This window comes from Stegodyphus dumicola, chromosome 9 (genome assembly GCF_044657685.1).
Source record: "Stegodyphus dumicola isolate Sdum_Otavi_A_Nest chromosome 9, ASM4465768v1".
In the NCBI taxonomy this organism is placed as follows: domain Eukaryota; kingdom Metazoa; phylum Arthropoda; class Arachnida; order Araneae; family Eresidae; genus Stegodyphus; species Stegodyphus dumicola.
The window spans coordinates 156,758,720-156,771,299 of record NC_140776.1 but is presented as its reverse complement, the minus strand read 5'-3'; the positions used below and the strand labels follow the sequence as shown (position 1 = coordinate 156,771,299).

Sequence of the window (12,580 nt, the reverse complement as noted above, 5' to 3'; positions counted from 1 at the left end):
ACTCTTTAAGTGAAATTCAGCTTCCTAAATCTCTCCTTACTCATATGCATATATTTCCAAACGGATTATCTGAAATAACCCTGTGTAAGGTTAAGAAACTTAAAAAGAGTTATCTGAAATAACTCTGTGTATTAACTATTTTGAATGCAATCTGTTTACACAGTTTACCTAAAAAGTTTCATGCCAGAAAAAAAAATCGTTCCTTTTCTTTCAATACCTCTTCCTACGTCGCACAGACGGCATAGTGCTTAGGGAGGCATACTGCAGTACCGGAGGGCTGGGGTTCGAATCCCAGAGAAGACATGGATATTTGTAAATGTATAGTGTGCGTGCGACAGTGATTCACTCTAAATATGCAGCGAGCCGAAAATCCTTTCGTGTGGTTTGGTGGGAGGGGTGGGTGAGGTGCTCTTTTTCAAAATTGGGGTGGCAAGCAGGAGTTCAACCTCTTTTTGGAGTAGCCATTGTTCCATGTAATATCAACCCAACCTCTTGCTATAAATAAGAAACTAGGCATACCAGCAGAAACAAATCATATCCTAGTTTAGTTGTGCAAAATATTTCATGAGGAAATTTTTCTGTAGTGATAAGACACATAAATTTTATTATGTTATTGAGATTAAGATTAAAGTTTATCGTAAACATAAACTTTAAGTAACGTAACAGAAGGCAAACTGTGTTTTTACTTCCTTGAAGTAAAAAGGAAGTATTGTAATCGCGAAAAGTTTCAGGCAGCGTATTTCAACGAAAATATCCACGTTGACCGCTATCGAATGCAATTTAACGATGTTGTTGCGTGACATCTGTACGTAAGGATAGAATATGTAAATATGTAACCAAACGTATGTAAATATATTTATACATATATCCACTCTTTTACCCGGCTCAGTGATCTGTTCTTTTACTCTTATATATGTTTGTAAATTGTGCATTTTTTGCTATAAAAATGATTGAATTAGGTTGTTCTTATCTTCCGGTTAAGGTTTTTATGCTTTTAGGAAATTTTCAAGCAATATTTGTAGAATTATCAACAATTTAAAAACTGTTTAAGTGCGGTTAAGCCTAATTTTTAAATAACATGGCGGATATGTTTGTTTACATTTGAAACAGCAGAATAGTAGGTTTAATGCCAGTCTAGAGAGACTAAGCTTCACAACAACAAAGATAGCTTTTTCATTTATTATTGCGAATTAAATCATGCTTAATCCTTTCTGGAATTTTTCAAGGAGATAAGTGTTTAAGATTTACTTCGTAACTTTGAATATAGATATTTTGAGTTTTTATGTGTTTTTGCCTTGTCGCGAAGTGAGAACTGAATTAATTGTATGAGAAATACGGAATCGTCTGTGAAAAACTCTTTCTTTTTTGTTTTGTTTGCTTAATTTCTTTTATATATCGCTCTAGATCTATTACAGTATTTGAATAGAACATGTGGCAACGATTAGATAATTTTTCAAATAATATAAATTTTGTGCATTTTGAGTTCTATAATATGAACGAAATATAACGCTGTTAAGTTGAACCTAGCATCAGAGTGTCGCTATGGTAAACAAATATAGTGAATTTAAAGGGTGCATTTATTCTATTGTGGTTTATGCGCTATCGACGAGGTAAATTTAATTCAATCCAATAAGTTTAAAGGAAATGCAAGAAAAAATGCGTATAATTTAATATTATGTAAAAGGAAGTCATGTGGTGTACACATCAGATTTTTTGTTATTTAGTTTTACGATAAGCAATGCATCTTTCTTCAGAATATTTAAATAGAATTGTTATAAACTGTATACACTGCGAACCTGTAATTTTCAAAAAAATGTGTTCTTATTTGCATCGGTTAAAACACGAAACGAGATAATTCATTCAACAATATAAAGTAATTTAGGAAAAATGTTCCTTTAAAGTCTTTTTGAAACGTTATAATCGTTTTACTGTAGATAAGTAATTCTCATTAAATCACTTTGAGATTGTACAATGAAGGTAGGAATTTTATACGGTCAGGTACAGATGTAATCAATTAGTCTTTCTCAGACGTAGAACAAAATCAAATGTTGCATTTTTCTGATGAATATGAATGCCTGTAAAACCATTCAGAATATAAAATATCATCTCCCCAAACCCACCTCACACAGCAGATGCCAAAACTGAAACCTATCTTGCATATGAAATGTAATTTCCTTGACTGCAAATCTTGTATGCCGAAAGAAGCGTTTTATGCTCGGCACGTTGCCACCCTTAAAAAAGGAATAATCGTAATGGATCTAAATATAAATGTCCTTCCTTATGCGTGAAAGTAGAACATTAACTATCTGCTCTTGTTGCGCTTTGCTTAATGGAGATGTAGCGTAATGGGTTTTACCTGTTGGGCAAGACAGAGACCTCGCCTTGCGTAAGCATGTTCGTAACCTCTACTAGACCTCTGAGTTTAATCAGATATAAAGCTCGGCGAGGGAGCTCTTTGAGTGGAAAATATTGGAGGCAAACCTTCATGTTGCCAGATTCTTTCTAAGCTCACAGAACATACACGTTCTCAATTCCCAGTAATGGAAATTAATCCATGAAAAGAAAGCTAGCGAATAGCTGCGTTAGGTGTCAGAGACAGCTTAAACAAGCTTGCAGTTATTAGCATTAGGGACCAATAAACAAAGCTGACAACCGAAGGCCAAAATTCTTATAAATCCCTCTAATATTTTTATTATAATAGATACCGCTGATACAAATTACATATATTTCAAACATAGTACATTTGCATTAAGGTTTTCGCGAAATAACCTTATAATTCAATATATTCCTTTTAAAGTTATTTAAGCCCCCCAAAAAAACTTTCTTTTTATTTATGTTTTGTTTTTATGAATTTAGTTTACTGTGCATTGTATAAAATATAAATGTATTTTATAATATTTATTATCTTTTTAGTGTGTATTATATGATATATACTTACTTTCTCTGAAAATGCCAGAACAAAAAAGCAACAGAATATAATTTTTTTTTTCACTTTTACAACAAACCATAATTATGTTATGACTGAATAATGCAATTAAATTATTTATGATATTGACAAACAAATGAGTAAAATTGATAAACAAAAACGTCCGTCTAATTAAAACTAAAAAAAAATATATATATTTTTTTTTCTCTTAGGTCATTCCAAGGTTTTTAGGCCCGACCATCTTAAAAATAAATTTGTTGAATCGTTTAAAAATAATCACGCCATCTTTTTCATTATAAACCATAATTTAATATTATATTTTTAAGCAAAACTGGACTGCAATTATCCTTTATGCTTATTTCTCAATAATTAAATGACCACTAATTCAAATTAAAATATGTATAAGGTTATGATTTAAATTAACCAGTTATTTTTAATTTTGATATCTACTGTAACTTCTGCTTTCCTTTTCCTCGCCATAAATGCAATTTGGTTTAGAAAGTATTTAACCTGAGGTTTGGAATTGTAAGCCAGGGCGGTGCTTCTGACTCTCGAGGCCACGTTACTTTAGTTCTGCCATCTCGAACTTGTAATTATTCGGCTTTACTTATTGCTACAGACATTTAAGTTGTTAAGACGGTTGAGTTTTGAGCCAACTTCGATTTAAATTTAATTCTGTTGCCTTTGATTACTAGTCTACGTTTTTTAAATTTTAATTTGACTTTTGTTGCATCACCATAAGTAGTGGTTGATTTCTATTAGCGGGAGAAGCGTATTTGTGTTCTAAGTTTTGTTAAACAAAAGGTTCGTTAAACCTTGTCATGTCTCTAGTTAATTTTGAGCACAACGATAATTCGCTTTACTTCTGTTAGGATTCTGAAGCTGGTTTATGCTTCCAAAGAAAATCAAACTCTACAAATGCTTTGATAATTCGAACATTTCGATAGAAAACTTTCAGTTGAAAAATGAATTCATGCGATACTAGATATTAAAATAAGATGTTTAAAATTTTATTCCTCTTCGTAATGTGGCATTTTTTTCAGTCTAAAACTGAACAAAATTTTACATGTTTCAAATAGTCTAGGAGGATTTGGAGACCACCGTGAAATTCTAGGTTTGAAAATTCTAGTTTTGAAATTGTCTCCCTGATTAAAATGTGTAATTTAAAAGTATTTAATATCTGAAATTATAATCGCTGGTACATTTAAGGTCCGAAGCATTGCGTAGAGAAAGTAATTTTGTTTACTATCATGGAAGAAGAAAGTATAGTAATAAGACTTTAAGCTACTGTCGGTTATATTGTTCAGACTTGCATTTATCGAATTCCTGATCTACATCCTTAGGAAGATTTCCATAAATACCTCAAAAAGTTTTGATTTGCTTTCTTCAACAGCATAAATTCATTTATATTGTATGCCACTAAATGTTAATGCGTTTTAATATTCATTTGTCTGGTCATTTTTGTCGTATTTACTCAAAAATAAGAACCACCTGCTTTTTTTTAACCCCAAAGGGGTTAGTAGCCTCGAAATAGGACTTGGCGTCGGTTCTTTATAAACGGCAAATCACTTTTCAAATTTTTGCCACCAAATATTATAGCCCTGTATTATTTTTAAAGAGATTAAATAAGGAAGAGTCTGCATTGTATGTATGTATGTTCCCCGCCACTCCTTATAGGATATGCATCCACCACTCCTTATAGGTCCAGCCATTCCGTATGGGCCAGGTTCTCAGAAACGGCAAGCGATCTCAGCGATGGTAGTAATAATCAAATTATTCTCGATGATGCAAATGCCATCGAAAGATATCATCTTAGAGGAAGTATCATCAAAAACGATTCCAGATTTGTGAGATTAATGCTTATCGTGACATCACAATACTTGAAAATCGGCTCCTTCTTTCGAGCTATGGGAACACTCGTGTCCAGGTGGACTGAAGGGAGCCTCCAATTCTTACATCACAAAAACTAAACTCAGAACTCAACACTTTCTGAGTAATAAGACAGAAAAAGATGACAGAAGACCTTACCTTCCCTGCAATAATTGTGACCAGATGCCATTATTAAGGCTCGGCCATATTTTTGACTGTTCCACAATTACAAGATCATTGATTCTTCTTGGAGAAGGTCGTTCCTGAGCGTGTCTAATCTTCAAACATCACTAAAATAGCTGGCTTGTCTACGCTTGGTCCTTTGTGATTAATTTGGGGTTCCCATGAACCACCACCACTTGATACAATACATACCTGTATGCATTAGTCCTGGATTCGAATCTAAGTATTTTTAATAAAAAGTCATTAGAAAGACAAAGGTTTGCCCCTGGTGTAAACACAGAAGATTTGCAATGATATCTGGATGAAACATATGAGCATAAATAACATTTTAAAAATACTTAAGTTTTTCAATTACCTTATATTTATTACCATTGTATCGTTGCAAACACGAATAAACTGTTATTCAGGAAATAAGATTTATAAAATTATCAATTTACGAATCTCTTTGCGTTTATTTCGAAAAAAAGCATTCAATGAATGTTCCTATGGAAATTACTTTCATAAAATTAGTCTCTGAGCGGAAAGAGACTCTTGTCCCGTTTCGACCTGTCGCAGTTTTATCGATTTATGTAAATTTGTCCTGATACTCCAATAAGAATGTTTTTCTCATTGGTTACCACGGCATTATCATTAATCCTTGGAGATAATTCATTTGCAGTGTCGTGTTTTGCTGCCTGAAGCCAGATTTCGTTATAATCCCTCGTCGAGTATTCATTGCATCCATTTTTATGCAGCTTGTTTCACTAGTATAAGCAAATTTAATTTTATTTCATGTAGCAGGCGTGACACTATTCAGTAACTGCAAATGGTTAATTCGATATTATAGTTATGTTTTATGATATCATAAAAATCTTAGTATTTTAGTTCCCTGATATAGTCTGTTCTCTAATACTGTCTCATACAAAAGTACGCGAAAGTATAAGGAAATATAGAAAGGAAAAGGAAAGACTTTAGGAACGAATTATAGAATTATTTCTTTTATAATGTTTCTCGAATTATTCACGAGATGGCTGTGTACTTTTTCTCGGCACTTCTGGCTCTGAGAGAATTTCTAAATCTCAATTAATTTAGTATTTTCATTTTTTTCTTCATTATTAACTCACTAGAACACCAAAACTTCACTGTTCGTTTATTAGTTTTTGAAGCAATTTAAATTAACCTTTTTCTTTTTAATTTATTTGGATATATTTTTTAAATTTTTTTCTATGATGCATATCGGTATACAAATAATGCAGTACTATACGCGTATTTTTAAAAAAGCCATTAAATTGACTTAGATTATTTCGTATAATATGTAGATTAAAACAAAAATGTTTGGAAAATACAGCTTAACAATGTTATTGCAAAAGCAATCATGTGCCATATACAGGATGATCAGCAAATAAGCCCTGATTTCAAGATTAAATATCTCTACAACAAATATCGATAGAATTATGCGGTAAACTGTACATTTATTAGCCAAACTGTAAAAATGGTGTACAAAAGTTTAGAAAATTTAGTTACGAAAATTGTTAACAGATGGCGCTCTAATCGCAATGACCTATCAATAGCCTTTAAATGTGCTTCGAGGTCGAAAGTGATCAGAGGCTAGCGTAGAAAGTGAAATAATGTATTCCATTGAACAACGTGATTTTTTGGTTCTGGAATTTCACCAATTAGAACACAGTCCTACGGCAACACGTCGCAATTTTTAAAACAAATTCAATGTTCAAGTTGGACCCGATGCGAAAGCCATTCGCATGCTCTTCGCAAAATTCGAATGGACTGGCAGCGTGGCTGATGATCGAAAGGGAAATGTTAAGACTAGGCAAACTGTAGTCACTCCTGAAAATGCAGCCAAAGTTTCTGGAATTGTTCAGCAAAATCCTAGGAAAAGCATGCGATGGATTGCATCAGAGAAAGGTTTTAAGTACATGAGCACGTAAAAAATATTAAAAAATAGCCTATGGCTGTTTCCATACAAAATCCAGAGTCATCAGGCCATACCCATGAGAGCTGTACAACAAAGGGTTGACTCTGCGAATCAGATTCTAACAACGATCGACAAAGACAGATTTGATGTGAGCTGTATCTGGTTCACAGAGGGACATTTTGTATGAGGGACATTTTCATTTGAATGGAATCGTTAATAAACAAAACTGGAGATTTTGGGGTTCCGAAAATCCTCATTTGTGTGAAGAGAAAGCACTGCTTTCGCGTAAAGTTACTGCATGGGCTGCGGTATGCGCCAAAGCCATTATCAGGCTCTTTTTCGTACGAGAAACAGTAACTACTGAACGTTATGTTACAATTTTGGAACAATTTGTCAGCACTCAACTAGCGTTGGAGGATCGACCAGGTATCGACTGGTTCATGCAAGATGGGGCTCGACCACATCGAACAGATAAAATTTTTCGCTTTCTTCATGAATATTACTTTGGGAATAGAGTAATTGCGTTAGATAATCGCAATTTACTGACACAGGAATAGATTGACCTCCATATTCTCCCGATCTGAGTGCTTGTGACTTCTTTCTGTGGGGCGCATTGAAAGACACTGTCTATCGAAACAATCCCGCTACTCTAGATGAGCTTGAATTGTTATTGAAGTTGCATGTGATTCCTTTCCGTTGAGATGATTTCCGTTGATTGCAAGATGTGATGTCAAATTTCCTTGTTCGTTTATGCCACCTCATTGTTTCGAACGGAGAACATTTTGAAAAAATTGTATTTTGATTCCAAAGGCTGCTTTATTTTATTTTATTTATTTATTTATTTTTATTTATTTTTTTTTAGACTCCTTTCAGAGAAAGAGTTTTCAGCGCAGAGCGCCATCTGTTAACTATTTTCGTAACTAAATTTTCTAAACTTTTGTACACCATTTTTACAGTTTTGTTAATAAACGTACGGTTTACCGCATAATTCTATCGATCTTTGTTGTAGAGATATTTAATTTTGAAATAAGGGCTTATTTGCTGATCACCCTGTATATAAGCCGGTTTTATTCTTTGCATACTTTGTGAGTCATTATTTAATCGTACCAAATGTTCCTTTCCGAAAGACAGACTAAACAAAGGCAATGGCGTTTTGTCATCTCCTCTTTGCGCAAGCAGTTTGTGCCTCAAAACATGCACCGTCATTGCAAACAATTATTTTCTATTAGTATTAGGTATTCGTCCTTTTAAGTGCAATTTTTAGCATAAAGGGCATTAGCCCTTTCAAAACGGCATTTCGCAACGAATCACTTTTCAAACTGTTGCAACCAAATATTATCGACATGTTTATTAGGCAACAAGTCGAACTGGCAATGAGAATCAGCTTAAGTAGTTTGTATTATCGACATGTATTATATTTAAAGAAACTAAATAATGAAGAATCTTCATGAATATATGAATGTTTCACGCACTGTGTAAAATCAACGGTACCTAGAGCCATCCAATTTTGAATAACGTAGTCTTCCGACCGAACATGGGCACTAGGAAGCCCGAATTTTGCTCACGTGTATAAATGCTCACAGGAAAAAAGCCCACACAGAAATATGCCCTCATAGAAAAAAGCTCTCATGGGAAAATGCTCACTTAGAAATACGCTCACACGAAAAAAGCTCACATAGATATATGTTCACATGGAAATAAGCCCCTGATAAATAAAATACGTCGAGATATCCTTAAATTTCAGATCTTTAATTTATATATATAAAATTTGAAAGACAATTCCTAACAAATTTCCTACTTAATTTGGAAATAACCCTTTTAATTATTGCTTTTAATTTAGATACACCCCCTTCAAGGAATCTGTACTGCGTCAATTACGTCATTAGTTTCTTTTGCAAAGATCTGCAGCACAAAATCTCCTGTCCAGTCACCATTCAAAACTAAAACAAAGGAACTTGTAAACATCCCAGCTGCTAATACGCAGTCACTTTTCTTCCCTGCTTACACCACGCAAGCGTGTACCGTATTTTACGGCATATAAGACGCACTTTTTTTCCTAAATTTAGTCTCAAAAAAGTTACCTGCGTCTTATACGTGAAGGACACAGTCTTATACATGAAGGTAATTGCATTCAATAATTGTTTATTTGGCTTTTACGAAACGCGAGAACTAAAAGAAACCACGCTATTGAAACTTTTTTTCCTTGTGTGTGGCCGTCTATATAAGGGTGCGTCTTATATGTCGGTGCGTCTTATATGCCAGTGCGTCTTATATGTCGTCAAATACGGTAATTAACCGGTTGGCAGCTTTCATCTATTACTTACATTGCGATTTGCATATATAAAATGGTGAGATGCTTATGGCACCCAAATTGCTGTATAAAGCAAGAAGAAATGTTTTAAGATATGTCCAAGGAATGTCCAGAAATAAAGTGCTGTTTTAATTATCAAGCTAGCTATGCTTTCCAAAGTTCCAGTCAACTAAATACGGAAGCAATATGTCTGCTACATTTACCATTATTCCGGGCCGTGACTGTATTTAAAGCAACTGGTACCTTCTCTCAGTCTATAACTAAGTCATCACATATAGTATATAGACCTTTATTAATCTTTACGCTGATATTATGATGGTATTTTTTAATAGAACCTAGTAATATGTTTTTCCCTTTCAGATGGGTTAGCCCAGCATGAGCAGCGCGACCATCGCTCCTGGCTCAAAGGACGATCTCCACAACCTCCACCAACAGTCAGCCACCTGTCATCAAGAACTCTCCCCTCGTTCACGTACTTCTTCCCAGTCATCCGCTGTCCACTTACTAGTTCCCGAAGGGCCACCCGTCCTGCCGTCTAGTCGTCCATCGTCGCAGGTATGACTCACTGTTTCTATGTTAACAGTAGCAACAATAGTAATAATAATAATACAATGTGTTGTAGAAATTCATGTTTAAAATAGAATTAATGAATTAAAATCATTTATTGGAATGACTTTTAAAATTATCCTGCTGTAAATTAATTTTTTCCTCTTCCTGGGGAACACAAGGGAGTCAACAGTAGAATTAAACCACTAATTTGAATTTCTAGGTATCTTAGGCACTTGGTTATACATATTTTTGCAAATGATTTGACCTATTGTGAAGGAACAAAATCATTAAAAAAATTAATACAGAAAATGTACTGACTTCATTACCTTCTGTACTAAGTAATATAGTTGCATTTGATCATTATCTTTCGTATCTTCTTTTGAAACAGATTCTCCAAGCTGAAAATGCTGCCATCACTTTCTGGTAAAATTATAAAGAAATTTTTTTTCTCAAAACAAATGTTAGAAATCTCGTTTTTTATTCCTTCACAATAAATAGTTAATTTTAACTATCACTTACAATTATATAATTTCTTAAACTCCTAAAACAACAAATAGGATTCTCTGTCTGATGAAAGGATGTAGGATGGAAGGATTCTCTGTCTGATGAGTGACCGGTTAAACGGCATGATGCCTTAAAAAGGCTGAAACAACTATGACCTTCTTATCAATTGTAATTTTGTTATATAAAATACGTCTCAAAGAAACGTTGGTTGGCTATTAGCTGCTTTTAAATGTGTGCCTGTTTTCGAATTTGGAAACTCTGAAATAGTGGTATCTTTTAATACTTTCTGTTGAATATGTGATATCTGGCGACTGTTTGGCGATCAATAGAGCGTGCTTGGTGCATGTAGCTCTTCTCCAAGAAGCGTTAATGTATTTATTGAGAGTTTCGTGTTAGCCTCGGATGAGGAAGGTCGTAGATTGTATTATGGGGTAGGAGCAACGTACTGCTCTGAGTTGCTGTTATGCTTTGAACCATATTTTTAATAAATGTTCGTTTCGTCTTTCTAAATGGGGCCTTATTAAACCATGAAGTCATCACAGAATACTGAAATACAATTATATAATTTCTTAAACTAAAACACCAAATAGGATTCTCTGTCTGATGGGAGGATGTAGGATGGAAGGATTCTCTTTCCATCCTACATCCTTTAATACTTTCCGTTGAATACTGAAATAAGAGATGGCCATTTTAATTCTCGAAATTTGAAAAGATTCTGGATTCAAAACCTGAAAGCTTCTCATTCTTTTCTTTTTTCTAATCTTATCCTTAAAAATTAAACTTTTTAACTGAAAACTACCAAAAGATTAGTTTTATTAATATTTAAATTAAGAAAACACATCGAATTTTAAGAAACTCTATGAAAACTTTTTAACACACCATCATCAATAGCAGTTTCAAAAAGACACTTCAACACATCAGACTTCAATAGATGATAAAAAAGTAAGTACGCCGGTTTCACAGCGAGTTCGAATCGTAATTATCTCAAATAAAAATATCCATTAAAGATTTTCCCGTTTTAAAATTATTTTACTAGCGTTTTGTCTGAAAAAATTCAAAATGTTTTAGTAAAACATTTGCTTTACTACACAAAATGGTGGCACTAAAATAAGTGTTATTATTTTAGTATGACACTTCTTTGAATGTCACCGTTTAGAATTTAAACCAAGTGCTGTTCGTATGAATGAACCTAGATAAAAAATAATCCAGAAACGAAACTCAGTAGTAGCAAACATAAATGTATTAATCGTAACAATATTGTAGCGCATAATGAAAGAAGCAAAAGGTCCGCAGCGTTGTGCAACCTACACTAATGCCAATACTAAGCTTTCTGGAACAGTAGCAAAACAGCCATAACAACATGCTTATTTGTTATAACAGCAAGCATCTTATCCACGCAGACTGGAATTAATTGCCACGAGAAATGGAAACACTGCTCTCAAGCGGCAATCCACAATCAGGTACAAATCCCATGTGGCGTTCCACCAAGTGTCTTCTTTTAGATATTACGCAGTGGCATTTAAACACGTGTTTAGTTCATAAAACATTTGATCTCAAAACTTAGGAATGTTTCACTTTGTTGACATGCAGCAAAAACGTTCATTAAAAAAGAAATGCAACTGTTGCAATTTCAGATCCCTACTATAAATTTGTGGTTTCCCCGAGTGCCACAACTTTAATATTCTTGAGAGAATTTCTTCCTTTCTCTACTCTGTACTTGCTTTGATATCAAAAGACTCTGAAAAACATTTTAGTGTATGTATTGCTATTCAAAACATTTTGTCAAATTATGTTGAGAAAATGAGCTTGAAAAGGTTGGAGAACAATTGCGTACTTCAAGATTCAAGAATTGCCCCCCAGACGAGAAAGTGGTTAGTGTCTTTGACTGCTGTACCGGGTTCGAATCTTGGATGTAATTTGTCTGTCCTTTCATAGAAGCAACAGTGGCCCACCTATTAGATATCTCTATAATAAGGCGACCTTTGTTTGACCTTAGTAGTGGCCAACGCCTATAAATGGCTAGAGCACGACTTTGCGAGAAGAAAAATATTAAAGAATTTAAATTGTGTAGTTGGTTTGTTAAATTTTTTTGCAGTTCTTAATAAGTGTAGGGCATTTTTAAAAATTGAGTTTTTAAATTTATTCTTCATTAAATGCAAATTTCAACTTTGATTTAATTTTAAAAAAGTTATGCATTTTTTTACTTTTTCCTTCTTCTTATATATAAAGAATTCGATATCTTCCAGATGAGAAAGATTAGAGAACTTTTTTAGAATCTTGAAGATTTAGTTTTGTCCCACTTCTCTTTGCAATATTCCAGCTTTTA

At 33.7% G+C, this 12,580-nt stretch overlaps 1 protein-coding gene across 5 annotated transcripts in view; it reads left to right on the top strand.

The window, feature by feature from the left end:
- The window catches only part of LOC118183954 (heparan sulfate glucosamine 3-O-sulfotransferase 1-like), a 522,588-nt gene that overhangs the window by 481,374 nt on the left and 28,634 nt on the right, over positions 1–12,580 (top strand). For all 5 annotated transcript variants that reach the window (XM_085824266.1, XM_035353571.2, XM_085824267.1 and 2 more), the window contains one exon: positions 9,562–9,756. In XM_085824266.1, the coding sequence (XP_085680392.1) occupies positions 9,577–9,756 (180 nt within the window). In that variant the 5' untranslated portion in view covers positions 9,562–9,576. The remainder of the gene's footprint in view (positions 1–9,561; positions 9,757–12,580) is intronic.